This window comes from Anomaloglossus baeobatrachus, chromosome 5, assembly GCF_048569485.1.
Source record: "Anomaloglossus baeobatrachus isolate aAnoBae1 chromosome 5, aAnoBae1.hap1, whole genome shotgun sequence".
In the NCBI taxonomy this organism is placed as follows: domain Eukaryota; kingdom Metazoa; phylum Chordata; class Amphibia; order Anura; family Aromobatidae; genus Anomaloglossus; species Anomaloglossus baeobatrachus.
The window spans coordinates 220,529,248-220,552,314 of record NC_134357.1 but is presented as its reverse complement, the minus strand read 5'-3'; the positions used below and the strand labels follow the sequence as shown (position 1 = coordinate 220,552,314).

The following is a 23,067-nucleotide window of genomic DNA, read 5'->3' as shown; positions in this document are numbered from 1 at the left end:
TGGCCTGACCAGGCAGGCTTGGGGCGGAGGTGGAGGACCCAGATGAGGTGGAGGATGCAGAAGCAGTGGCGGAACTTGGACAGACAGAGGATTGACACACAAGTCGTGGGGACGGCAAGACTTGTGCAGCAGACCCTTCACCATCTATCACCATAGTTACCCAGTGCCCAGTCAGCGACATGTAACGTCCCTGTCCATGCTTACTGGTCCAAGTATCGGTGGTAAAATGCACCCGTTCACACACAGAGTTTCTCAAGGAAGCGGTGATGTTGTGTGCGACATGCTGGTGTAGCGCGGGCACACCTTTCTTAGAGAAGTAGTGGCGACTAGGCATCTGGTACTGGGGCACAGCGACAGACATAAGGTCTCTAAAATCCTGTGTGTCCACTAGGCAGAAAGGCAGCATTTCGGTAGCCAACAGCTTACAGAGGGATAGAGTCAACCTCTTAGCTTTGTCATGGGTCGCAGGAAGTGGCCTTTTATTTGACCACATCTGAGGGACAGAGATCTGGCTGCTGTGTGTAGACGGTGTTGAGTAGGGTGTCCCTGGAAAAATGCAGGTTTGTGAGGAAAGTGCAGGCGGAGACATGATGTTGCCTTCATCCAACGTTGGTGCTATCGATGTCTGAGAGAGCTGTACACACTCACTTGTTTCCCCTTCCAAACCAACTGACGACCTACCAAGCAAACTGCCTGTTGCGGTTACAGTGGTGGAAGTTGTGGGTGGAAAAACAGGTGTGACAGCTGTCCCCACAGTCCTAGAAGATGACGAGCGTGCGGATGCACTGGAAGGGGCAGGCGGTGGCTGGTTCGCTCCGCTAGGCCGCATTGCAGCACGGTGAGCTTCCCACCGGGCCATATGATATTTATTCATGTGACGATTCATGGAAGAAGTTGTCAAACTGCTGAGGTTTTGACCTCTACTAAGAGAACCATGACAAATTTTACAGATCACATAATTTGGGCGATCTTTTTCTATGTCAAAAAAGGACAAGGCTAGGCAAGGCTTAGAGGCCATGCGACCTGTTGATCCACCCCGAATAATGCTCAGAGGCAGAGTGGTGGCTGAGGATGCAGTTGTAGACATGCTACCAGTACTCCGACTCTGTCCAGGAAGACGCAAGGTAACTTTGTCATCAGTTGCATCCTCCTCCACCACCTCTGTTGACCTCCTCGAGTGCCTGACTGTGGGTTGACAGTAGGTGGGATCTAGAACTTCATCATCAATTGTTGTGTTTGCACTCCCCTCCCCCTCAGACCGAGCCTCTTCTTGCCCTGACCGAATATTTAAGTTGTCATCCCAATCGGGTATCTGCGTCTCATTTTCATCAGTATGTTCCTCATTGTCTATAACCACAGGTGTTACAGTTTGTGACAAAGGGTCAACATTATGCTCAGAATCTTGTTCCTCACGGCCTGAATCAGAGTCACAAAGGTTCTGGGCATCACTGCAGACCATTTCCTGTTCTGTACTCACTGTAGCTTGGGAGCAGACCTCTGATTCCCAGGCTATAGTGTGACTGAACAGCTCTGCAGACTCAGCCATCTCAGTTCCACCATACTGTGCAGGGCTGATGGAGACTTCAGAGCTGGGAGAAAGCAAGTGTGATTGGGATGACAACTCAGAAGACTGGTGTTTTTTGGATGCGGTACTTGAAGTGGCTGAGAGGGCACTTGTTGGACCACTTGAGATCCATTCAAGCATTTTCCTTTTTTGGCCATCATCTACCATTGTTCCTGTTGTTCGTGTCCGTAAAAAAGGGAGCACATCGGATTGTCCACGGTAAGTAGTAGACATCTTACTTTTGCTGGTAGATGGTCTATCTTCAGCAGATGATAATGGAGCTTTGCCACCTTCCCCACGGACAAAACCTTTTTTGCCTTTTCCACCATGCCTCTTCCCCTTTCCACCAGCATCTGTCATTTTGCCACTCATGTTGATTGCGACAAGATTGTGCACTGAAAATGTGGTAGTAAAAATTGAGAGGTGGTGTAGATTGCAGTGGTGGTCTAGCTTTATTAACAGCAGAATATTAAAGAATAAATATCCCTGACAATGCAACCACGGCCCTTAAACTGGCAGCAAAATATGCTAGTATAATGGCTTAGTTATAATGAGTTGGAGTGTGCAATGCAGGCAGAGGTGCTGCAAATGTCTTTGCACTAGTGGGACTATAGCAAAGTCCAATTGCCACGTTTAGGATGCCACTAGGTACACTGAGTGTTTGCTAGTATAATGGCTTAGTTATAATGAGTTGGAGTGTGCAATGCAGGCAGAGGTGCTGCAAATGTCTTTGCACTAGTGTGACTAGACAAATGTCCAATAGCCACGTTTAGGATGTCACTAGGTACACTGAGTGTTTGCTAGTATAATGGCTTAGTTATAATGAGTTGGAGTATGCAATGCAGGCAGAGGTGCTGCAAATGTCTTTGCACTAGTGTGACTAGACAAATGTCCAATAGCCACGTTTAGGATGCCACTAGGTACACTGAGTGTTTGCTAGTATAATGGCTTAGTTATAATGAGTTGGAGTGTGCAATGCAGGCAGAGGTGCTGCAAATGTCTTTGCACTAGTGTGACTAGACAAATGTCCAATAGCCACGTTTAGGATGCCACTAGGTACACTGAGTGTTTGCTAGTATAATGGCTTAGTTATAATGAGTTGGAGTGTGCAATGCAGGCAGAGGTGCTGCAAATGTCTTTGCACTAGTGTGACTAGACAAATGTCCAATAGCCACGTTTAGGATGCCACTAGGTACACTGAGTGTTTGCTAGTATAATGGCTTAGTTATAATGAGTTGGAGTGTGCAATGCAGGCAGAGGTGCTGCAAATGTCTTTGCACTAGTGGGACTATAGCATAGTCCAATTGCCACGTTTAGGATGCCACTAGGTACACTGAGTGTTTGCTAGTATAATGGCTTAGTTATAATGAGTTGGAGTGTGCAATGCAGGCAGAGGTGCTGCAAATGTCTTTGCACTAGTGTGACTAGACAAATGTTCAATAGCCACTTTTAGGATGCCACTAGGTACACTGAGTGTTTGCTAGTATAATGGCTTAGTTATAATGAGTTGGAGTGTGCAATGCAGGCAGAGGTGCTGCAAATGTCTTTGCACTAGTGTGACTAGACAAATGTCCAATAGCCACGTTTAGGATGCCACTAGGTACACTGAGTGTTTGCTAGTATAATGGCTTAGTTATAATGAGTTGGAGTGTGCAATGCAGGCAGAGGTGCTGCAAATGTCTTTGCACTAGTGGGACTATAGCAAAGTCCAATTGCCACGTTTAGGATGCCACTAGGTACACTGAGTGTTTGCTAGTATAATGGCTTAGTTATAATAAGTTGAAGTGTGCAATGCAGGCAGAGGTGCTGCAAATGTCTTTGCACTAGTGGGACTATAGCAAAGTCCAATAGCCACGTTTAGGATGCCACTAGGTACACTGAGTGTTTGCTAGTATAATGGCTTAGTTATAATGAGTTGGAGTGTGCAATGCAGGCAGAGGTGCTGCAAATGTCTTTGCACTAGTGTGACTAGACAAATGTCCAATAGCCACGTTTAGGATGCCACTAGGTACACTGAGTGTTTGCTAGTATAATGGCTTTGATATAATGAGTTGGAGTGTGCAATGCAGACAGAGGTGCTGCAAATGTCTTTGCACTAGTGGGACTATAGCAAAGTCCAATTGCCACGTTTAGGATGCCACTAGGTACACTGAGTGTTTGCTAGTATAATGGCTTAGTTATAATGAGTTGGAGTGTGCAATGCAGGCAGAGGTGCTGCAAATGTCTTTGCACTAGTGTGACTAGACAAATGTCCAATAGCCACGTTTAGGATGCCACTAGGTACACTGAGTGTTTGCTAGTATAATGGCTTAGTTATAATGAGTTGGAGTGTGCAATGCAGGCAGAGGTGCTGCAAATGTCTTTGCACTAGTGTGACTAGACAAATGTCCAATAGCCACGTTTAGGATGCCACTAGGTACACTGAGTGTTTGCTAGTATAATGGCTTAGTTATAATGAGTTGGAGTGTGCAATGCAGGCAGAGGTGCTGCAAATGTCTTTGCACTAGTGGGACTATAGCAAAGTCCAATAGCCACGTTTAGGATGCCACTAGGTACACTGAGTGTTTGCTAGTATAATGGCTTAGTTATAATGAGTTGGAGTGTGCAATGCAGGCAGAGGTGCTGCAAATGTCTTTGCACTAGTGGGACTATAGCAAAGTCCAATTGCCACGTTTAGGATGCCACTAGGTACACTGAGTGTTTGCTAGTATAATGGCTTAGTTATAATGAGTTGGAGTGTGCAATGCAGGCAGAGGTGCTTCAAATGTCTTTGCACTAGTGGGACTATAGCAAAGTCCAATAGCCACGTTTAGGATGCCACTAGGTACACTGAGTGTTTGCTAGTATAATGGCTTAGTTATAATGAGTTGGAGTGTGCAATGCAGGCAGAGTTGCTGCAAATGTCTTTGCACTAGTGGGACTAGACAAATGTCCAATAGCCACGTTTAGGATGCCACTAGGTACACTGAGTGTTTGCTAGTATAATGGTTTAGTTATAATGAGTTGGAGTGTGCAATGCAGGCAGAGGTGCTGCAAATGTCTTTGCACTAGTGGGACTATAGCAAAGTCCAATTGCCACGTTTAGGATGCCACTAGGTACACTGAGTGTTTGCTAGTATAATGGCTTAGTTATAATTAGTTGGAGTGTGCAATGCAGGCAGAGGTGCTGCAAATGTCTTTGCACTAGTGTGACTAGACAAATGTCCAATAGCCACGTTTAGGATGCCACTAGGTACACTGAGTGTTTGCTAGTATAATGGCTTAGTTATAATGAGTTGGAGTGTGCAATGCAGGCAGAGGTGCTGCAAATGTCTTTGCACTAGTGGGACTATAGCAAAGTCCAATTGCCACGTTTAGGATGCCACTAGGTACACTGAGTGTTTGCTAGTATAATGGCTTAGTTATAATGAGTTGGAGTGTGCAATGCAGGCAGAGGTGCTGCAAATGTCTTTGCACTAGTGGGACTAGACAAATGTCCAATAGCCACGTTTAGGATGCCACTAGGTACACTGAGTGTTTGCTAGTATAATGGCTTAGTTATAATGAGTTGGAGTGTGCAATGCAGGCAGAGGTGCTGCAAATGTCTTTGCACTAGTGGGACTATAGCAAAGTCCAATTGCCACGTTTAGGATGCCACTAGGTACACTGAGTGTTTGCTAGTATAATGGCTTAGTTATAATGAGTTGGAGTGTGCAATGCAGGCAGAGGTGCTGCAAATGTCTTTGCACTAGTGTGACTAGACAAATGTCCAATAGCCACGTTTAGGATGCCACTAGGTACACTGAGTGTTTGCTAGTATAATGGCTTAGTTATAATGAGTTGGAGTGTGCAATGCAGGCAGAGGTGCTGCAAATGTCTTTGCACTAGTGTTACTAGACAAATGTCCAATAGCCACGTGTAGGATGCCACTAGGTACACTGAGTGTTTGCTAGTATAATGGCTTAGTTATAATGAGTTGGAGTGTGCAATGCAGGCAGAGGTGCTGCAAATGTCTTTGCACTAGTGTGACTAGACAAATGTCCAATAGCCACGTTTAGGATGCCACTAGGTACACTGAGTGTTTGCTAGTATAATGGCTTAGTTATAATGAGTTGGAGTGTGCAATGCAGGCAGAGGTGCTGCAAATGTCTTTGCACTAGTGGGACTATAGCAAAGTCCAATTGCCACGTTTAGGATGCCACTAGGTACACTGAGTGTTTGCTAGTATAATGGCTTAGTTATAATGAGTTGGAGTGTGCAATGTAGGCAGAGGTGCTGCAAATGTCTTTGCACTAGTGGGACTAGACAAATGTCCAATAGCCACGTTTAGGATGCCACTAGGTACACTGAGTGTTTGCTAGTATAATGGCTTAGTTATAATGAGTTGGAGTGTGCAATGCAGGCAGAGGAGCTGCAAATGTCTTTGCACTAGTGGGACTAGACAAATGTCCAATAGCCAAGTTTAGGATGCCACTAGGTACACTGAGTGTTTGCTAGTATAATGGCTTAGTTATAATGAGTTGGAGTGTGCAATGCAGGCAGAGGTGCTGCAAATGTCTTTGCACTAGTGGGACTATAGCAAAGTCCAATTGCCACGTTTAGGATGCCACTAGGTACACTGAGTGTTTGCTAGTATAATGGCTTAGTTATAATGAGTTGGAGTGTGCAATGCAGGCAGAGGTGCTGCAAATGTCTTTGCACTAGTGGGACTATAGCAAAGTCCAATAGCCACGTTTAGGATGCCACTAGGTACACTGAGTGTTTGCTAGTATAATGGCATAGTTATAATGAGTTGGAGTGTGCAATGCAGGCAGAGGTGCTGCAAATGTTTTTGCACTAGTGGGACTAGACAAGTGTCCAATAGCCACGTTTAGGATGCCACTAGGTACACTGAGTGTTTGCTAGTATAATGGCTTAGTTATAATGAGTTGGAGTGTGCAATGCAGGCAGAGGTGCTGCAACTGTCTTTGCACTAGTGGGACTATAGCAAAGTCCAATTGCCACGTTTAGGATGCCACTAGGTACACTGAGTGTTTGCTAGTATAATGGCTTAGTTATAATGAGTTGGAGTGTGCAATGCAGGCAGAGGTGCTGCAAATGTCTTTGCACTAGTGTGACTAGACAAATGTCCAATAGCCACGTTTAGGATGCCACTAGGTACACTGAGTGTTTGCTAGTATAATGGCTTAGTTATAATGAGTTGGAGTGTGCAATGCAGGTAGAGGTGCTGCTAATGTCTTTGCACTAGTGTGACTAGACAAATGTCCAATAGCCACGTTTAGGATGCCACTAGGTACACTGAGTGTTTGCTAGTATAATGGCTTAGTTATAATGAGTTGGAGTGTGCAATGCAGGCAGAGGTGCTGCAAATGTCTTTGCACTAGTGTGACTAGACAAATGTCCAATAGCCACGTTTAGGATGCCACTAGGTACACTGAGTGTTTGCTAGTATAATGGCTTAGTTATAATGAGTTGGAGTGTGCAATGCAGGCAGAGGTGCTGCAAATGTCTTTGCACTAGTGGGACTATAGCAAAGTCCAATTGCCACGTTTAGGATGCCACTAGGTACACTGATTGTTTGCTAGTATAATGGCTTAGTTATAATGAGTTGGAGTGTGCAATGCAGGCAGAGGTGCTGCAAATGTCTTTGCACTAGTGTGACTAGACAAATGTCCAATAGCCACGTTTAGGATGCCACTAGGTACACTGATTGTTTGCTAGTATAATGGCTTAGTTATAATGAGTTGGAGTGTGCAATGCAGGCAGAGGTGCTGCAAATGTCTTTGCACTAGTGGGACTGTAGCAAAGTCCAATTGCCACGTTTAGGATGCCACTTAGTTATAATGAGTTGGAGTATGCAGAGGACAGGAGGGTACAGTGCCAGGATTGTGGGGCTCTGGGTAGAGGAAAGGAAGCCTGCCTTTCTATTCCCTCCTAATAGGGAAATGCAGGCAGGAAATCCCTGACCTTTGCTACACAGACGCTGTCGCTGTTTTCAGGACCTGTCACCCATGGCTCTGACCCTGCCGGTTTGAGCCCTTAAAAGGACTGATAGAAAGTGCTCTCCCTAAGCTGTCCAGCGCTGTGTATGGAGCGCATACAGCTGTATCAGCGATAGGACAAAGGACGGAGCTGCGACAGTGATGTCTGACACCAAAGACGCAGAAGAGATAATGGCGTCCTGGAGGAAAATGTCCGGTTTTATAATGCAGGGACATGTGACATGGACATCCTATCACACATGCCGTTGCTTCTCTGGCTAAAAGTCCACTTAGCTGTGTGTGTGTCTGGGATTGGCTGACATGCTGGCCCGCCCCACAAGACGCGCGCGGTTAGGGAAGGAAAACAAGGAAAAAAAAAAAAATGGCGATCGCCATTATACAAACAGCAGTGATCTGAAGGCGCTGTTCACGCACACTATACACTGAAATGTCATAATAGTGTGAGTCACAGAGTGACTTACACTATTACAGCGGAAAGCCAGCTAGGAATTAGCTGTATTTTTGCTGCTAGAACCGTTCTCGAACGTTTCTAGAACTATCGAGCTTTTGCAAAAAGCTCGAGTTCTAGTTCGATCTAGAACAGGCCCCAAAATCACTCGAGCCTAGAACTGGAGAACCTCGAACCGCGAACCGCGCTCAACTCTAGTTATGACCATGTGGTATTTCATTTTTTCTTGTTTAATAAATTTGCAAAAATGTCTAAATTTCTGGATGGTTTTCTGTCAAGATGGGGTGCAGAGTGTACATTAATGAGAAAAATAATGAACTTTTTTGAATTTACCAAATGGCTGCAATGAAACAGAGTTGAAAATTTAAAGGGGTCTGAATACTTTCCGTCCCCACTGTAGAATCCAGGTGAGTACATACACCTTTTTATGCACATCTCACATTTAAATACTACCTCTATGCTCTGATAAGCTACACACTTTTTCCTTCTCTTTCTCCTTTTAGGATGATTATTTGGTTTCACTACAGCTTTGAACATGAGACATAGTTACATAGTTACATAGTTACTTAGGTTGAAAAAAGACCTAGGTCCATCTAGTTCAACCTTCCTCCACCAGTTCTACATTTAGTCACTAAGTCATTTATAACCAACAATGTTGTGTGTACTGAGGAAATCATCCAGCCCTTTTTTAAAAGCTGTTATAGTATCTGCCATTACTACCTCTTGTGGTAGTGTATTCCACAGTCTGACCGCTCTAACTGTAAAGAACCCTTTCCTATTTAGGTGTCGGAATCGCTTTTCTTCCACTCGCAGTGAGTGCCCCCTGGTCCTTAGTACTGTCTTTGGAAGAAATAAGTCATGTGCCAGACTACCTTCATTTTATAGACAATTATCTTGGCTAACTCATACATAAATTTGACTTGCAACTATTTAGCATATTAGGTATGCAGATTCTTGTTATGTAATTGCATTTTTATTGTTTTAATTTTTATTATTTTGTAAATCCACCTTTAGCTTTCAACCCTGTCTGAATCCATCTGGTCATGCTCTCATTCAAATTTAAGCATGTCTCGTCCCAATTTTGGTGCATACAGGTCGACTCACTTGGGTATGTTTACGCTCTCTTCAACTCTACCCTCAACTATTCAATTGGGTTGTGGTCTATGAACTGTTGTGGCCAATCCAGCACCTTTAGTTTATTGTTATTTAACCATTTCTTGGCCAATCTCAATGAATGTTTATGGTCATTGTCCTGCTGGAATACAATGTCATCCTTTTCATACCCATAATAGTGGCATGTATTAAGTAACTCATCTTGCAGGATACTCACATATAGCTCAGTATTAAGACAACCATCACTCCTGGTCAAGTATCCAACACCTTTGCAAGGAGTTTGTATGTTCTCCCCATGTTTGCGTGGGTTTCCTCCGGGTACTCCGGTTTCCTCCCACACTCCAAACACATACAGATAGGGAATTTAGATTGTGAGCCCCAATGGGGACAGTGTTGCCAATGTATGTTAAGCGCTATGGAATTAATAGCGCTATATCAATGAATACATTTTATTATATTACCTTTGGCTGTGAAACTACCATATATCATCAAGCGTCCTCCACCAATCTTAACAGTTCCTTCAATTTCTAGATCTATTGGACACTTATTCCATTGTTTATTTCAGATCCATCTGCACCTATCAAAGACTTGTCTATTCACTTTTGTCTCTCAAAATCACCTGTTTCTAATCATCTACTGTCCACTTTTTGCATTATTTTACCTTTTTTTAGGCCATCATTCCAGTTCTGTGTAACGTGTCGCATGATGCTTGCATGAACATTTGTGATCTCACTATTACAAAGCATATGAGCCACTACCACTGTGTTTGTCACACCAGAAAGATAGACCTTATGGCTAGCCAACGTTTTGACTCTGATATTTTGCCTGGATGTCCCCTCTTGGCTTTTAAATTGATGGATAGACTACATTTCGTATTCATCCAGCGGTCAAGACTCGCACATGATGCAGATTGGCAATTTTCTTGGCCAAGAGACCGCTATCAATGAGCTGAATGATGCCGCTTTTCCTTTTGTTGGGAAATTTTTTCATGATTACTCCTCGATTCGAACCAGTTACCTTTCTTTTGCGTATCAACCTAATAACAAACTGAGCTATTCGGGAATGTCAAAAAGAGTTTTAATTTGTAGTATACAGGAAGAAAAATATTTTTCCACCACCAGAAGTAAAATAGTAGCAATTCAGTCACACAACAAGTTCTGCATAACTAATTATATGTTAAATAGTTGCATTTCAAATTTATGTATGCAATAACTAATGCAATTGTCTATAAAATGTGTCACATTCGAAGCTGTAGTATATGGGGAGATATTAACCCTAAAAATCAGAAGTGTAGTGCTGGCGTCCTGCACTCCTCGCTCCTCTCCCTGCAGGGAAGTGAACTTACTCACCACTGCAGCTGGCTTTCCCCATGCTACCTGATATTCCCATGGTCTTCCACAGGGGCACTTTCTTCTCCCACCCCCCCATGGCCTGTATGCATGGCACAGGTCCTCCGGGCATGCTACTAGGGCATGCGCACGCTCCGCTGCCCTTCTCTTGAAGGCTTAATGTGTCATTCCCGGGATGTACCTCTCAGCCTATTGCTGAGGTATATAAGGCACTCTCCCACTCGGAAAGGTGCCTGATCAACGTGTTCAGTTTGTTAGGGGTTCTGTGCCCTAGCCAGTTAGTTACTTGTCAGTTTTCAGTTCCCCTTGTCCGCTGTGCTTCTGTTACAGTGCCCTTCTATGTCTCCTGATCTTGTCGGTACCATGTGTCCATCCTCCCCAGCCATGCCACCAGCCTCAACTACCCCAGAGTCTCTATTATTCTAGAAACACTACCTGTCTATCCCGGCCATGCCACCAGCCTCAGCTTCCATGATTGACCTTTTTACACTAGTGACTGTGTCCGCTTGTCCCCATGTCTGTCACTTCCCTAGGAGTCAGCTGTCACAATCCTGGTCACTGCCCATGGGGTGGCATCTGCCTCGCGGTGGGTGTTTAGTCAAGCTCCTCCCACTAAGGTTAACTCTGACTCACCACTTTACCGTCTCCGGTGGCAAGCGTTACAACAAGTTCAAAACATTGTTACCCTATTGTTTGTAAAAACTTATTCACAAATCCATTTGAAAGTCATAGTATCACTGTAAGCAATACATTATTTTATTCATTTTTCTTGATAACAGAATAGAAGTCAAACACATTGGGTAAAATAAGAATTTGATACACTGCCGATTTTGTAAGTTTTCCCACCTACAAAAAATGGAGAGATCTGTAATTTTTATCATAGGTACATTTCAAAACTGAAAGAATTAAAAAAAAAAATCCCCAACATTTTTTTTTCAATATTAAAATAATTAACCCCTTCACCCCCGGCCACTAAAACACCCTAATGACTGGGCCATTTTTTCCAATTCTGAGCAGTGTTAATTTGGCAGGTTATAACTCTGGAACGCTTCAACAGATCCCAGTGATTCTGACATTGCTTTTTTTGTGACATATTGTACTTCAGGATAGTGATACAGTTAGGCTAATATTTTTTTAGTTTATTTGTGAAAATTTTGGAGATTTGGCAAAAATTTCGCAATTTTCAAACTTTGAAATTTTATGCCCATAAATCCGACAGATTGGCGCCACCATTATTAAATCAAGGCATCCAGGCAGTAGTATGTTACAATTTTTCTCCTTAACCCCTGACAGCGACACCACCAATTTGTGTCAGTGGTTTGTACAGAACAATTTGACTGATTACAAATGACAGTTAACTTTTGGACTATTTATTTTATTTTAAAAATATGAAAAGTCAGTCAGTATACTCTGTTATTAAATGGGCTGCCACTTTGACATTGCTACGGCAGTTTTTGTGTTAACGTGTTTGTAAGAGGTTGGTTACAATCCAAAAAAGACCTCAGAGGTTTACAGAGCAATAGGAGGCTTTGCACTTTTGGGATTGCACTAAATGATTCACTGAGAATCAAACTATTGGAAAAATTTGTCAAACCTGGCAAATTCAAAAGATATGACTATCTCTAATGCTTAGTCATTTTTCATGAATTCTATTAATGAGGCTATTTTTCATTGAATTAAACTGAAATAGTGCAAAATATAAATCAGTAACTTATTCCAAGCACCAATAGCAAATTCTTGTGTAAGTTTGTGACGCACTGTTAAAGTAAAGGTATAGACTGAGTAGAAACTGGTCAAAGACAGAAGACACTTATTAGAACTGTCGCAGCAAGAGAGTAACAGGATTGAAAAGGAAGACAAAATGTTAAAAGCACGAGGCAGAAATTAAAAATACATTAAAAATAAAAAATGTTTTATTTCTGATCCAAGGTATTAAATGAATAATGTGCATTATTTTTTTCATTTTCATACAAATATAAAAAAAATATATAACATATATAACAGTGAAGGTATATTTTGTTAAAAAAGCAATTATATCTATTTACATAGGAAGAACTTGTCAAAATCTCTACTGTCTAAACCATCCAACAATACTACTCTTATACGGAGTATTTCAGAATCTGCTTCTAATACATAAAATAGCAATTGCTTTGGTTCAATACATTTGATGTCATCATATTTGGACTGTGTTTCCCCAACCATCTATTACAGTATGAAACATGCCTCCAGATTCTAGATACACAAACAGCTGATGGAGTTATTTTTCCGATCATTCTGTCATTGGAAATTTTCAAAACATTTCAGGTTTTAGTTACATGAAATTACATTTCTTCCATTTTAAAATTAGAAACACAAAACGTTAAAACCACCCTTTTTCACTATGTGACACTCGTACACTCAAATGTCTAGTATGGCCAGGATAGCAGATAAAATGCTTAAAAATATATATGCAATTTCATGTTTGGTGTAGTAGTTTGTTCAGTGACATGTGTATACATAAGTATATGTATATTTAAAGGTGGTCTACGAAGCCCTTTATAAATACCTATGTTTTGTACTTTGCTTTATTATTAAATACTCTACTATTCTCTCTATCCTGCTGTTTCCTATGTATTTTTACTTACTGTGACATTTCATTTGAGAGGAGTTTCAAACGGAATGTCAAAGGAGGATAGGGTTTCACTTACTTTCTGCGGCGTCTATCACTCCCTCCTGAAAAGGACGTCATAAAGGGGTAGCTCTGCAATCCCTTACCACAGCACTTCTGGAAATGGGTGCTCCAGTAGTATCCAATCCTGTAGTTCAATAAAAATTATAACAAAGCACTCAGTGAATTAGTTAGGATTTATTGAGATAGTGCAGCAATATAGATGTGAAAATGCTTTAGTTTGATAATTTTGACCTTCGTCTGTTCACATATTGCTGTGGAAAGGCTGCCTGGGATAGGCGCCTATTTACAACTGTGGTGGACACCAAGTGCCTGCACCCACGCCACTCTCCCAGGCAGCCTTACCACAGCAATATGTCAATTGATGAAGATCGAAATTATAAGACCGAAATGTTTTCACAATTTAGATTGCTGCTGTATCTCAATAAATCACAACTAACTCACTGTGTCGGAGCACCGTGCTATAATTTTACCATGGCTACTGTCACAGCCCTCTTCTGATGACATCCTTGTTCACTTCAGTAGATGTGACTATTCATTTGAGGGGTGATAAAAGCTGTATACTGTGCTGGTTCATCTATAAGTCTTCTATCACCACTTCGAACGAATCTTTAGGAAGTAGCACTGGTGTTACACTGCTTTCATCACTGCCCCCTGATGATGACTCATTTCAGGCAAAGGGATTGCGGTGATAGAAGCTGTGATTGTGGCGGTGATGACGACTGAAGATGTGGTCTTGTCTCCATCACCAGTCCTGATCCAGAATGCCATCAGCGGACAGCGGTGACAGTAGCCGTGGCAACTGACTAGAGTGCTGCCACCTTGATGATGTTATTTAGAAGGAGTTTAAGATGCTGCAGAGATAAAATGTCACAGGATGTGAAGTAGAAAAAAAACATAGGAAATAGCAGGATAGGGAGATGTGCAAGGAATGTATTAATAAAGCGAATTGCAAAAGTGGTTAGTGCTTAAAGTTCTGCATTTATTAATTGCTTAATAAGTATTGGACCAACCCTTTACCATTAGTTAATATTTACATATATTGTATATATTTTCAGATTGCAGAAGAGGAAACTGGCAACATTATGCATTCCAATAGTTAACCGAAAATGAGAGTAGATCATAGACCAAAAGGTTTGGAATGTTCCTTCTGTAACCTGCTCTGGGAACTGTCACAGTGTTTGGTTAGAAATGTCTCTAGTAGTATTGTGAAGGTAGCATTATTTTTTTTGCCATTATTCTTATTGCACATTGAGAAGATGTTCATTATGTGCATACACTTAAATGTACTTTTGCAATATCTGACTTTTCAGAATTCTATTTAAACAGCTTTGTACATTATAAAAAATCTTCATAACCCAAATTAACTAAAGTTAAAAGAGTTGTCCACTACTGGGCAATTCCCTCCAGACACATAAATTTCCCATAATAAAAAAAAAAAAAAAGGTAAAGCATAACCTTATCTTTCCGACCAGTGTCATCCTTCTGTGTTTCCCAGAAGGTCAAGTGACAATGTTATGTCACATAACTGCTGCAGCCAGTCAGCGCAAAATAGTAAAGGTTGTGGCCATCTAGAAATCCATCATAATGGAAGACTGCTTTCACAGAATAGAAAAGTCTGTGCAGCTAATTAGTACCTATTGATTGGCTGCAGTGGTCATTTGACAAAGCAAAATCACCTGTATTTTATTATGGGCAATTTCGGAAGAATATTGCCAACCAGGGAAGTGAGTGTATGTTTTTTCTATTTTATAATGACAATTAAGCTGTCAAGAATGGGTTGTATACAAATCTATTACAACCTATAAACTGCAGCATGGCAGAGAAACACATTTCTTGATGATACAGATATCACTGAGAAATTAATATGTATATCAGATGTTTGGAGTTAATGATCTTATCACCCCTATACAAAACTGTGGATAGGAAGAAAGACAGGAGTCTTAAACTAGTAATTTTTTTATATAGTTACTAGACATCTGGTTCATCATCATGGATAGCTTTTTTGCTGCCAGAAAAACTAACCGCACATTATTTGGCAGTTAAGGTGTTAAGAGGCCCCGACAACTCTGTTTCCTGGTAGTCTAACCTCAAAATATGCTTTGGGGCTGTTAATTTATGCTACTCTTAGGGTTTCTGTTGTCTTAATTAAAGCAAGACCTGAGACAGGAGCTTACATATCCTGTAGCAAGGTCAGGGGTTGCAGAAAGACAAGAAGCAGCACATGTACCTCACTAAAAAGTAATGGTGGGGAGTAAACTGGACTCCACATAGCTGCTCACAATGTATTTCTATGCAGAAGCAGGAAAGTAACATGGTCTGCAGTATAAAACCAGGAAGGCTAACCAGATGTTCTTACCTTACGAATAATTTAATTTTGTGGTTGCCCAAACATAACTACACACAGTTTTGCCATGCTATAGCTGCAGGTGGCGTTTCAAAGTTAAAAAGAAGCAATTCATGTGAACTTGAACAAATGCTTGTCAATCTAAAACAACAACAGCATGGTTGGCTTATATACCAAAGTGAAAGACAGAGTGCCATGCTTATAAAAATTCGTAGAATTTCGACTTTTGGATTTTAACAAAAATGTATTGTCATTAAGTTGCCAAGAAAAAAAAAAATATTACTTTAATTTTTATAACAGCGTACTTGATCATAAACTTTTGCTTTACAGATCCAATGCAGATTGGAAATACATTGGTTTGATAAAGCTTTATAGTACATAAAGCCTAGGTAGTTAAAAAAGAAAAGTACTTTTATCTTCAAACATCACAGATTATCAAATGGTATTGCTTTTATTAGTGTAGATTATGTTACTAGGGAGTCTCTAGCCCAATGCTTCATATGAAAGAATATGCAAAAAAGCACAGCTTCAAAAACTGGAAAAATAATCTCTCTAGATCTAACTACAGGCTGCTACTCAGTAAGTCAATGTTTGAATTTTACATAGCCTTAAAGGTTAAGGTCTATATAATCTGAGAGCAGCAAGATGTAGGGGCAGATAGATGAATTCCAGCGATGTGTCACATACTGGGTTGCTTTGTGTAGTTTTGATAGAATCCTGGTTTAAACTGTTGTCGATATAGCAGTGCTCAGAATGCTGAGCTATGTATAACCCCACCCACACAACTGATTGGCAACTTTCTGTGTAAAATGTCAGGAAGCTGCTAATGTTTGGTCGGTGAATAGATTAGTCTGACTGGCCTTCACGTGTGAGACCTAGCCAGAGGGTAGAGTCACATTGGCGTACGACTTGCACGAGTTCAATGTGAGAAAATCTCGCCTTAGACTTGGCCCTATGTAAGACAATGCTGCAGCTCAAACCTGCAAGTTTTTCCTTAGCCCTAATCGGACTAAGGAAAAAATAACAACATGCTTCAATAGTCTGCGAGTCTCTAATTGCTCACACAAGTCTATGGGTGCAAGTGAAACATTGGACAGCACTTGGATGACATCCAAGTGCAGTGCAATATACAGACAGGCTGACAATGGAGGCGATGGAGACACCACTCTCTCCATCTCCTCCGCAGCTATGATCCAATTGAATTTCACTCGGCTCATGCTTGCAGGAGAGCAGGAGCCTAGGGTCATTAGCATATCACATGGAATGCTCTTGCTTCGCATGCCATACGCTAGTGTTACGCCAGCCAGAAAGTGATAATCTCCTGCTGATAAAACACTGATTATATTGAAAATACAGTAAACAGCTTAAAAGTGACATATCGCTGGAATCAGACTCACCCTAAATTATGCTGCTTCCAGATTAAATAGCAAAAACCTGCTGACAGATCCCCTTTAAAATATGCCTATTCAGTTAGCTATTACTTGATATGCCATAGTGAAATATATGAAGAAAGAAAAAGTATCCATGAGCCTGAAACCCTATGCTCCTCAAAGAAGAGATTAAAATCTCAGGTTCTCACACACATTGCTTTATTAGAAGCATCATTGATTGAATTGCATCTTTGGTATAAAAATGTTTGTATTTCAGAGATTGTGTGTACAAAAAATGTAATGTATCTAAAAATGTGTGTTTGGAAATGTCTCCTAAATTAGTTTGCTGGTTTCACTTCATGACTTCCCATCACAATTATTTTCTTTTCCTGAGTATCCAGAGACAATGACTATGATAGTAAAATTCATGAGTAAATCCAAAGCATCTGGAATGACGACTCTGTAATCATTGTTTCCATAATCTTGGAGATATCACTTATCTAAGTAAAGAATTAAACAAGTTAGGTGAAGCTCAGTCCTTTAATGTTCTTTAGGGTTCTGAGAATTCTGCTCCACCCAGTCTCTTATTTTAGATATTCTTACGTGAAAACAGTCAAGCTTTAGAAGAATATTAACAATAAATGAAGTGCTATCATGTAATGGGCAACAATGGTGTCAAGTTCTACATTCCTTAAATAAAGCAGCCCTTCCTGTCTGTAAATAGTGGGCTCTACTAAACAGCGCCTTGACTGCATGTGTTAATATCATGGCTCAACCGGATCTGCCATTAAAACCAAACCAATGTTTTGATGCAGGTTAAAGAAACATACTCAAAACCCCAGAGGCAACTAAAATGGAGACGCTTTGTGTAGACTGAGAAGGACCAGATGATGATAACACTTCTGTGAATTTCTGAATTCTGCTATTGTCGGACTTTGTGCTATTTAATGGCAATTCATTATACCACAGTTCTTTTTTTTACTTCTTTCTGCTTTCATATAGTCATTTTATTTAAAATCTATGCATCTATACACACACAATATATACACTATATATATATATATATATATATATATATATATATAGATAGATATAGATAAAAAGATGGATTGAGCGAGGTTAATGGTCTTATCAATAACATTTCTGAAATGAATAGTCAAAGATTATATAGTCTTATCTAGTTCTCTAATTAAAAAAATACAAGTGAATCACGATAAATTGGAATATCATTAAAAAGTAAATTTATTTCAGTAATTCAATACAAAAAGGGAAACACTTATATTATATAGAGTCATCGCACACAGAGTGAACTATTACAAGTGTTTATTTCTGTTAATGTTGTTGATTATGGCTTACAACCAATGAAAACCCAAAAGTCATTATCTCAGAAAATTAGAATAATTACCACAAAAACACCTGCAAAGGCTTACTAATTGTTTAAAATGTGTCCCTTAGTCTGCTTCAGTAGACTACACAATCATGTGGAAGGTTGCTGACTTGACAGATGTCCAGAAGGCAGTCATTGACACAGCCTACAAGGAGGGTAAGCCACAAAAGGGCACTGCTACAGACGTTGACTGTTCACAGAGTGCTGTATCCAAGCATATTAAGGGAAAGCAAAAAGGAATGGAAGGAAGAAGTGTGGTAGAAGAAGGTGTACAAATAACTGAGATAACCGCAGCCTTGATGGGATTGTTAAGAAAAAGCCATTCAAAGATTTGGGGGAGATTCACAAGGAGTGGACTGCTGCTGGAGTCAGTGCTTCACATACACACGTATCCAGGACATGGGCTACAACTGTTGCATTCCTTGTGTCAAACCACTTATGACCAATAGACAACACCAGAAGTGTCTTACCTGGGCCAAGGAGAAAAAGAACTGGACTGTTGCTCAGTCATCCAAGGTGTTGTTTTCAGATGAAAGTAAATTTTGCATTTCATTTGGAAATAAAGGTCCCAGAGTCTTGAGGAAGAGTGGAGAGGCACACAATTTAAACTGCTTGATGTCTAGTGTGAAGTTTCCACAATCACTGATGGTTTGAGGAGCCATGTCATCTGCTGGTCTACTGTGTTTTATCAAGACCAAAGTCAGTGCAGCCATCTACCAGGAAATTATAGAGCAGTTCATGCTTTCCTCTGCTGACAAGCTTTTTGGAGATGGAAATTTAATTTTCCAGCAGGACTTGGTCCCTGTCCAGACTGCCAAAAGTACCAATACCTGGTTTAATAACCACAGTATCACTTTGCTTGATTGGTTGGCAACCTCATCTGACCTAAACCCCATTGAGAAGATGAGGAAGATGAGAGACACCAGACTCAACAATGCAGACAAGCTGAAGGCTGTTATCAAAGCAACCTGGGCTTCTATAACACCTCAGCAGTGCTACAGGCAGATCGCCACCATGTCAAGCCACATTGATGTAGTAATTCACACAAAAAGAGCCCCGACCAAGTACTGAATGCATTTATTGTACATACGTTTCAATAGGCCAACATTTCTGAGCTTAAAATAATTTTTCAGTTGGTGTTATATAATGTTCTAACTTTCTGAGACAATGACTTTTGGGTTTTCAACTCTGTTTGTAATGACTATATAACATACGTTCTTCCTTTTTGTATTGAATTACTGGAATAAATTAACTTTCTGATGATATTCTAATTTATTGAGATGCACTTGTATAATACATATTACATTACTGTCTGAACCTTGGAAGGTTAAACTGTAAGAGATTTTGCTTGATATTTTTGAAGGCTCCAAAGAATAAAGGCTGTGTACAATATTGATCAAGGCATGTCCCAGCATTGGAAAGAAGGCTTGGTCTTTGGGTGATATAGGCATTCTTACAATGGCCAGCACCAGATACATTACAAGATTCCGTGTTACAGACATGTAATTGCCCATAAAGACCATGTCTTAACACATTCATGCCGGGTGAGGGAGCGTGACATCTGCATCATCTGCTTACTTGTTCAAAGCTTTCTCCAGGTACTCCTGGATCCACTTAATCTTAGGGTCCAAACAAATCTGTTTTCCATTTTGCTTAAGACGAGCCCTGTAAAACATTATGGTACAGCGAGGTAAGAAAAAGTGGTAGAGGATGGGGGATTCATAGGGGCTATTATTCTGTATGTTAATACATGAATCTAAAAGCAAGTGTAATACAAATGTGTTGTCCAGAACCCCACGTAAGATCCTCGTAATTGTTTAACGTTTCATGGCTAAATATACTGTTTAAACTTTATACAGTACAGACCAAAAGGTTGGACACGCCTTCTCATTCAAAGAGTTTTCTTTATTTTCAGGACTCTAAAAATTGTAGATTCACATTGAAGGCATCAAAACTATGAATTAACACATGTAGAATGCAATACTTAACAAAAATGTGTGAAACAACTGAAAATGTCTTATATTCTAAGTTCTTCAAAGTAGCCACCTTTTTGTTTTGATTACTGCTTTGCACACTCTTGACATTCTCTTGATGAGCATCAAGAGGTAGTCAACGGAAATGGTCTTCCAACAGTCTTGAAGGAGTTCCCAGAGATGCTTAGCACTTGTTGGCCCTTTTGCCTTCACTCTGCAGTCCAGCACACCACAAACCATCTCAATTGGGTTCAGGTCTGGTGACTGTGGAGGCCAGGTTATCTGGCGTAGCACCCCATCACTCTCCTTCTTAGTCAAATACCCCTTACACAGCCTGGAGGTGTGTTTGGGGCCATTGTACTGTTGAAAAATAAATGATGGTCCAACTAAACGCAAACCGGATGCAATAGCATGCCGCTGCAAGATGCTGTGGTAGCCATGCTGGTTCAGTATGCCTTCAATTTTGAATAAATCCCCAACAGTGTCACCAGCAAAGCACCCCCACACCATCACACCTCCTCCTCCATGCTTCACGGTGAGAACCAGGCATGTAGAGTCCATCCATTCAATTTTTCTGCGTCGCACAAAGACACAGTGGTTGGATCCAAAGATCTCAAATTTGGAGTCATCAGACCAAAGCACAGATTTCCACTGGTCTATTGTCCATTCCTTGTGTTCTTTAGCCCAAACAAGTCTCTTCTGCTTGTTGCCTGTCCTTAGCAGTGGTTTCCTAGCAGCTATTTTACTATGAAGGCCTGCTGTACAAAGTCTCCTCTTAACAGTTCTAGAGATGTGTCTGCTGCTAGAACTCTGTGTGGCATTGACCTGGTCTCTAATCTGGGCTGCTGTTAACCTGCGATTTCTGAGGCTGTTGACTCGGATAAACTTATCCTCTGCAACAGAGGTGACTCTTGGTCTTCCTTTCCTGGGGCGCGCCTCATGTGAGCCAGTTTCTTTGCAGCGTTTGATGGTTTTTGCCACTGCAATTGGGGACACTTTCAAAGTTTTCCCAATTTTCGGACTAACTGACCTTCATTTCTTAAAGTAATGATGGGCACTCGTTTTTCTTTACTTAGCTGCTTTTTTCTTGCCATAATACAAATTCTAATAGTCTATTCAGTAGGACTATCAGCTGTGTATCCACCAGACTTCTGCATAACACAACTTATGGTCCTAACCCCATTTATAAGGCAAGAAATCCCACTTATTAAACCTGACAGGGCACACCTGTGAAGGGAAAACCATTTCCGGTGACTAACTCTTGAAGCTCATCAAGAGAATGCCAAGAGTGTGCAAAGCAGTAATCAAAGCAAAAGGTGGCTACTTTGAAGAACCTAGAATATAAGACATATTTTCAGTTGTTTCACACTTTTTTGTTAAGTATTTCATTCCACATGTGTTAATTCATAGTTTTGATGCCTTCAATGTGAATCTACAATTTTCAGAGTCATGAAAATAAAGAAAACTCTTTGAATGAGAAGGTGTGTCCAAACTTTTTGTCTGTACTGTATATATAAGAACATCTACTTTGGAGACTCTGACCAACAAATAACACTCAGAATTATATACATACATGGTTTACTACAACATGGGCATAGTCATTGTTGTATGTAGGACATCATCATGTAATGTATAGTGCTGTATTTAGGACTTCATCAAGTAGTGATTAGTAAGTGCCGTACAAGGGATTTTGCCATGTATTGAATGGTAAGTGGCGTAAACAGGACTTCATGTACTGAATGGTAGGTTACGCACACAGGACTTCATTATGTACTGAATACTAGTAAGTGCTGTACATAGGACTTCATCATGCACTGAATAGTAAGTGCCGTTCACAGGACTTCATCATGTATTGAATATTTAGTGGTGCCATAAGTAGGACTTCATCATGAACTGAATAGTAAGTGCAGTACATAGGACTTCATCATGTACTCAATAGTAAGTGCCCTACATAAGACTTCATCATGTACTCAATAGTAAGTACCGTAAATAGGATTTCATCATGTACTAAATAGTATCGTAAGTGCCATACATGCACCCACCTTTCCGGTCCATTGACTTATTTATGTAAGTGGTGAATACCCGGTCTATTTTCATTGTTTGAAACCTGATACATGTGACACAAGTCACAATCGCCATATACAGCTGATAGCAAGCCTAATGGGAAGTTTTACGCTAAAAATTCTCTTCTGTTAGAGGCTTAAACACTTTCTTTTCAATCTGGGTTGCAAGCATTATTTCTACAACATTGAAGACTGTTATCTCTGTCATTAGTATTACTTTGCAAGGCCCTGTAAAATATAAATCAACATGTGAAAGAACTGTACATGCTATCTGAAAATTGAGGTCCAGTTTACTTTTAGAGAAATCTTGACATTCTCCCCATGATCCCTTTGCTGGGAGCCTTCATGTTTTCTTTTAAAATCAGCATGTTTTCTTACTTTGTACTTACACAATCTGCAGAGAGCAGTTGGTGGTAGAGAGAATCTTCAGGTGCTTGATGTTGCTCTTGGACACATTACTTTCAAAGTATCTGCAGGGACATCGATAAGTCAAGCTGACCGGCTTCTCTGCACGGACAAAACGCAACAATTAGGAGTATAACCCCTGCCGGAGAGCAGGCACTACATAGCAATTTGTCATTGCTATGCAGAGCGATCTGTTCTTAAAATTGTATCAGTTTTTGAAGTTATGTGAATAACGATACGAACTTGGAAAATGGTAAAAAAAACAAAACAAAAAAAAACAGGTTAAACTTGCAGATATATCTGCCTGCTTGGAGACTATATTGAATCAACTTAAATAATCTAACCTAGTATTAAAAATAAACTATTGGTATTTTTATGGTCTAAAATCATACAAAAGTA

The 23,067-nt window shown here is 40.7% G+C and overlaps 1 protein-coding gene across 1 annotated transcript in view; it reads right to left on the bottom strand.

Moving 5' to 3' along the window:
* Positions 1 to 23,067, bottom strand: part of CXCL12 (C-X-C motif chemokine ligand 12) — a 543,376-nt gene that overhangs the window by 270,986 nt on the left and 249,323 nt on the right. The window contains exons 2-3 of the mRNA XM_075349133.1: positions 22,653 to 22,770; positions 19,806 to 19,892 (exon numbers count right to left, since the gene is read on the bottom strand). Of these exons, the coding sequence (XP_075205248.1) occupies positions 19,806 to 19,892; positions 22,653 to 22,770 (205 nt within the window). The remainder of the gene's footprint in view (positions 1 to 19,805; positions 19,893 to 22,652; positions 22,771 to 23,067) is intronic.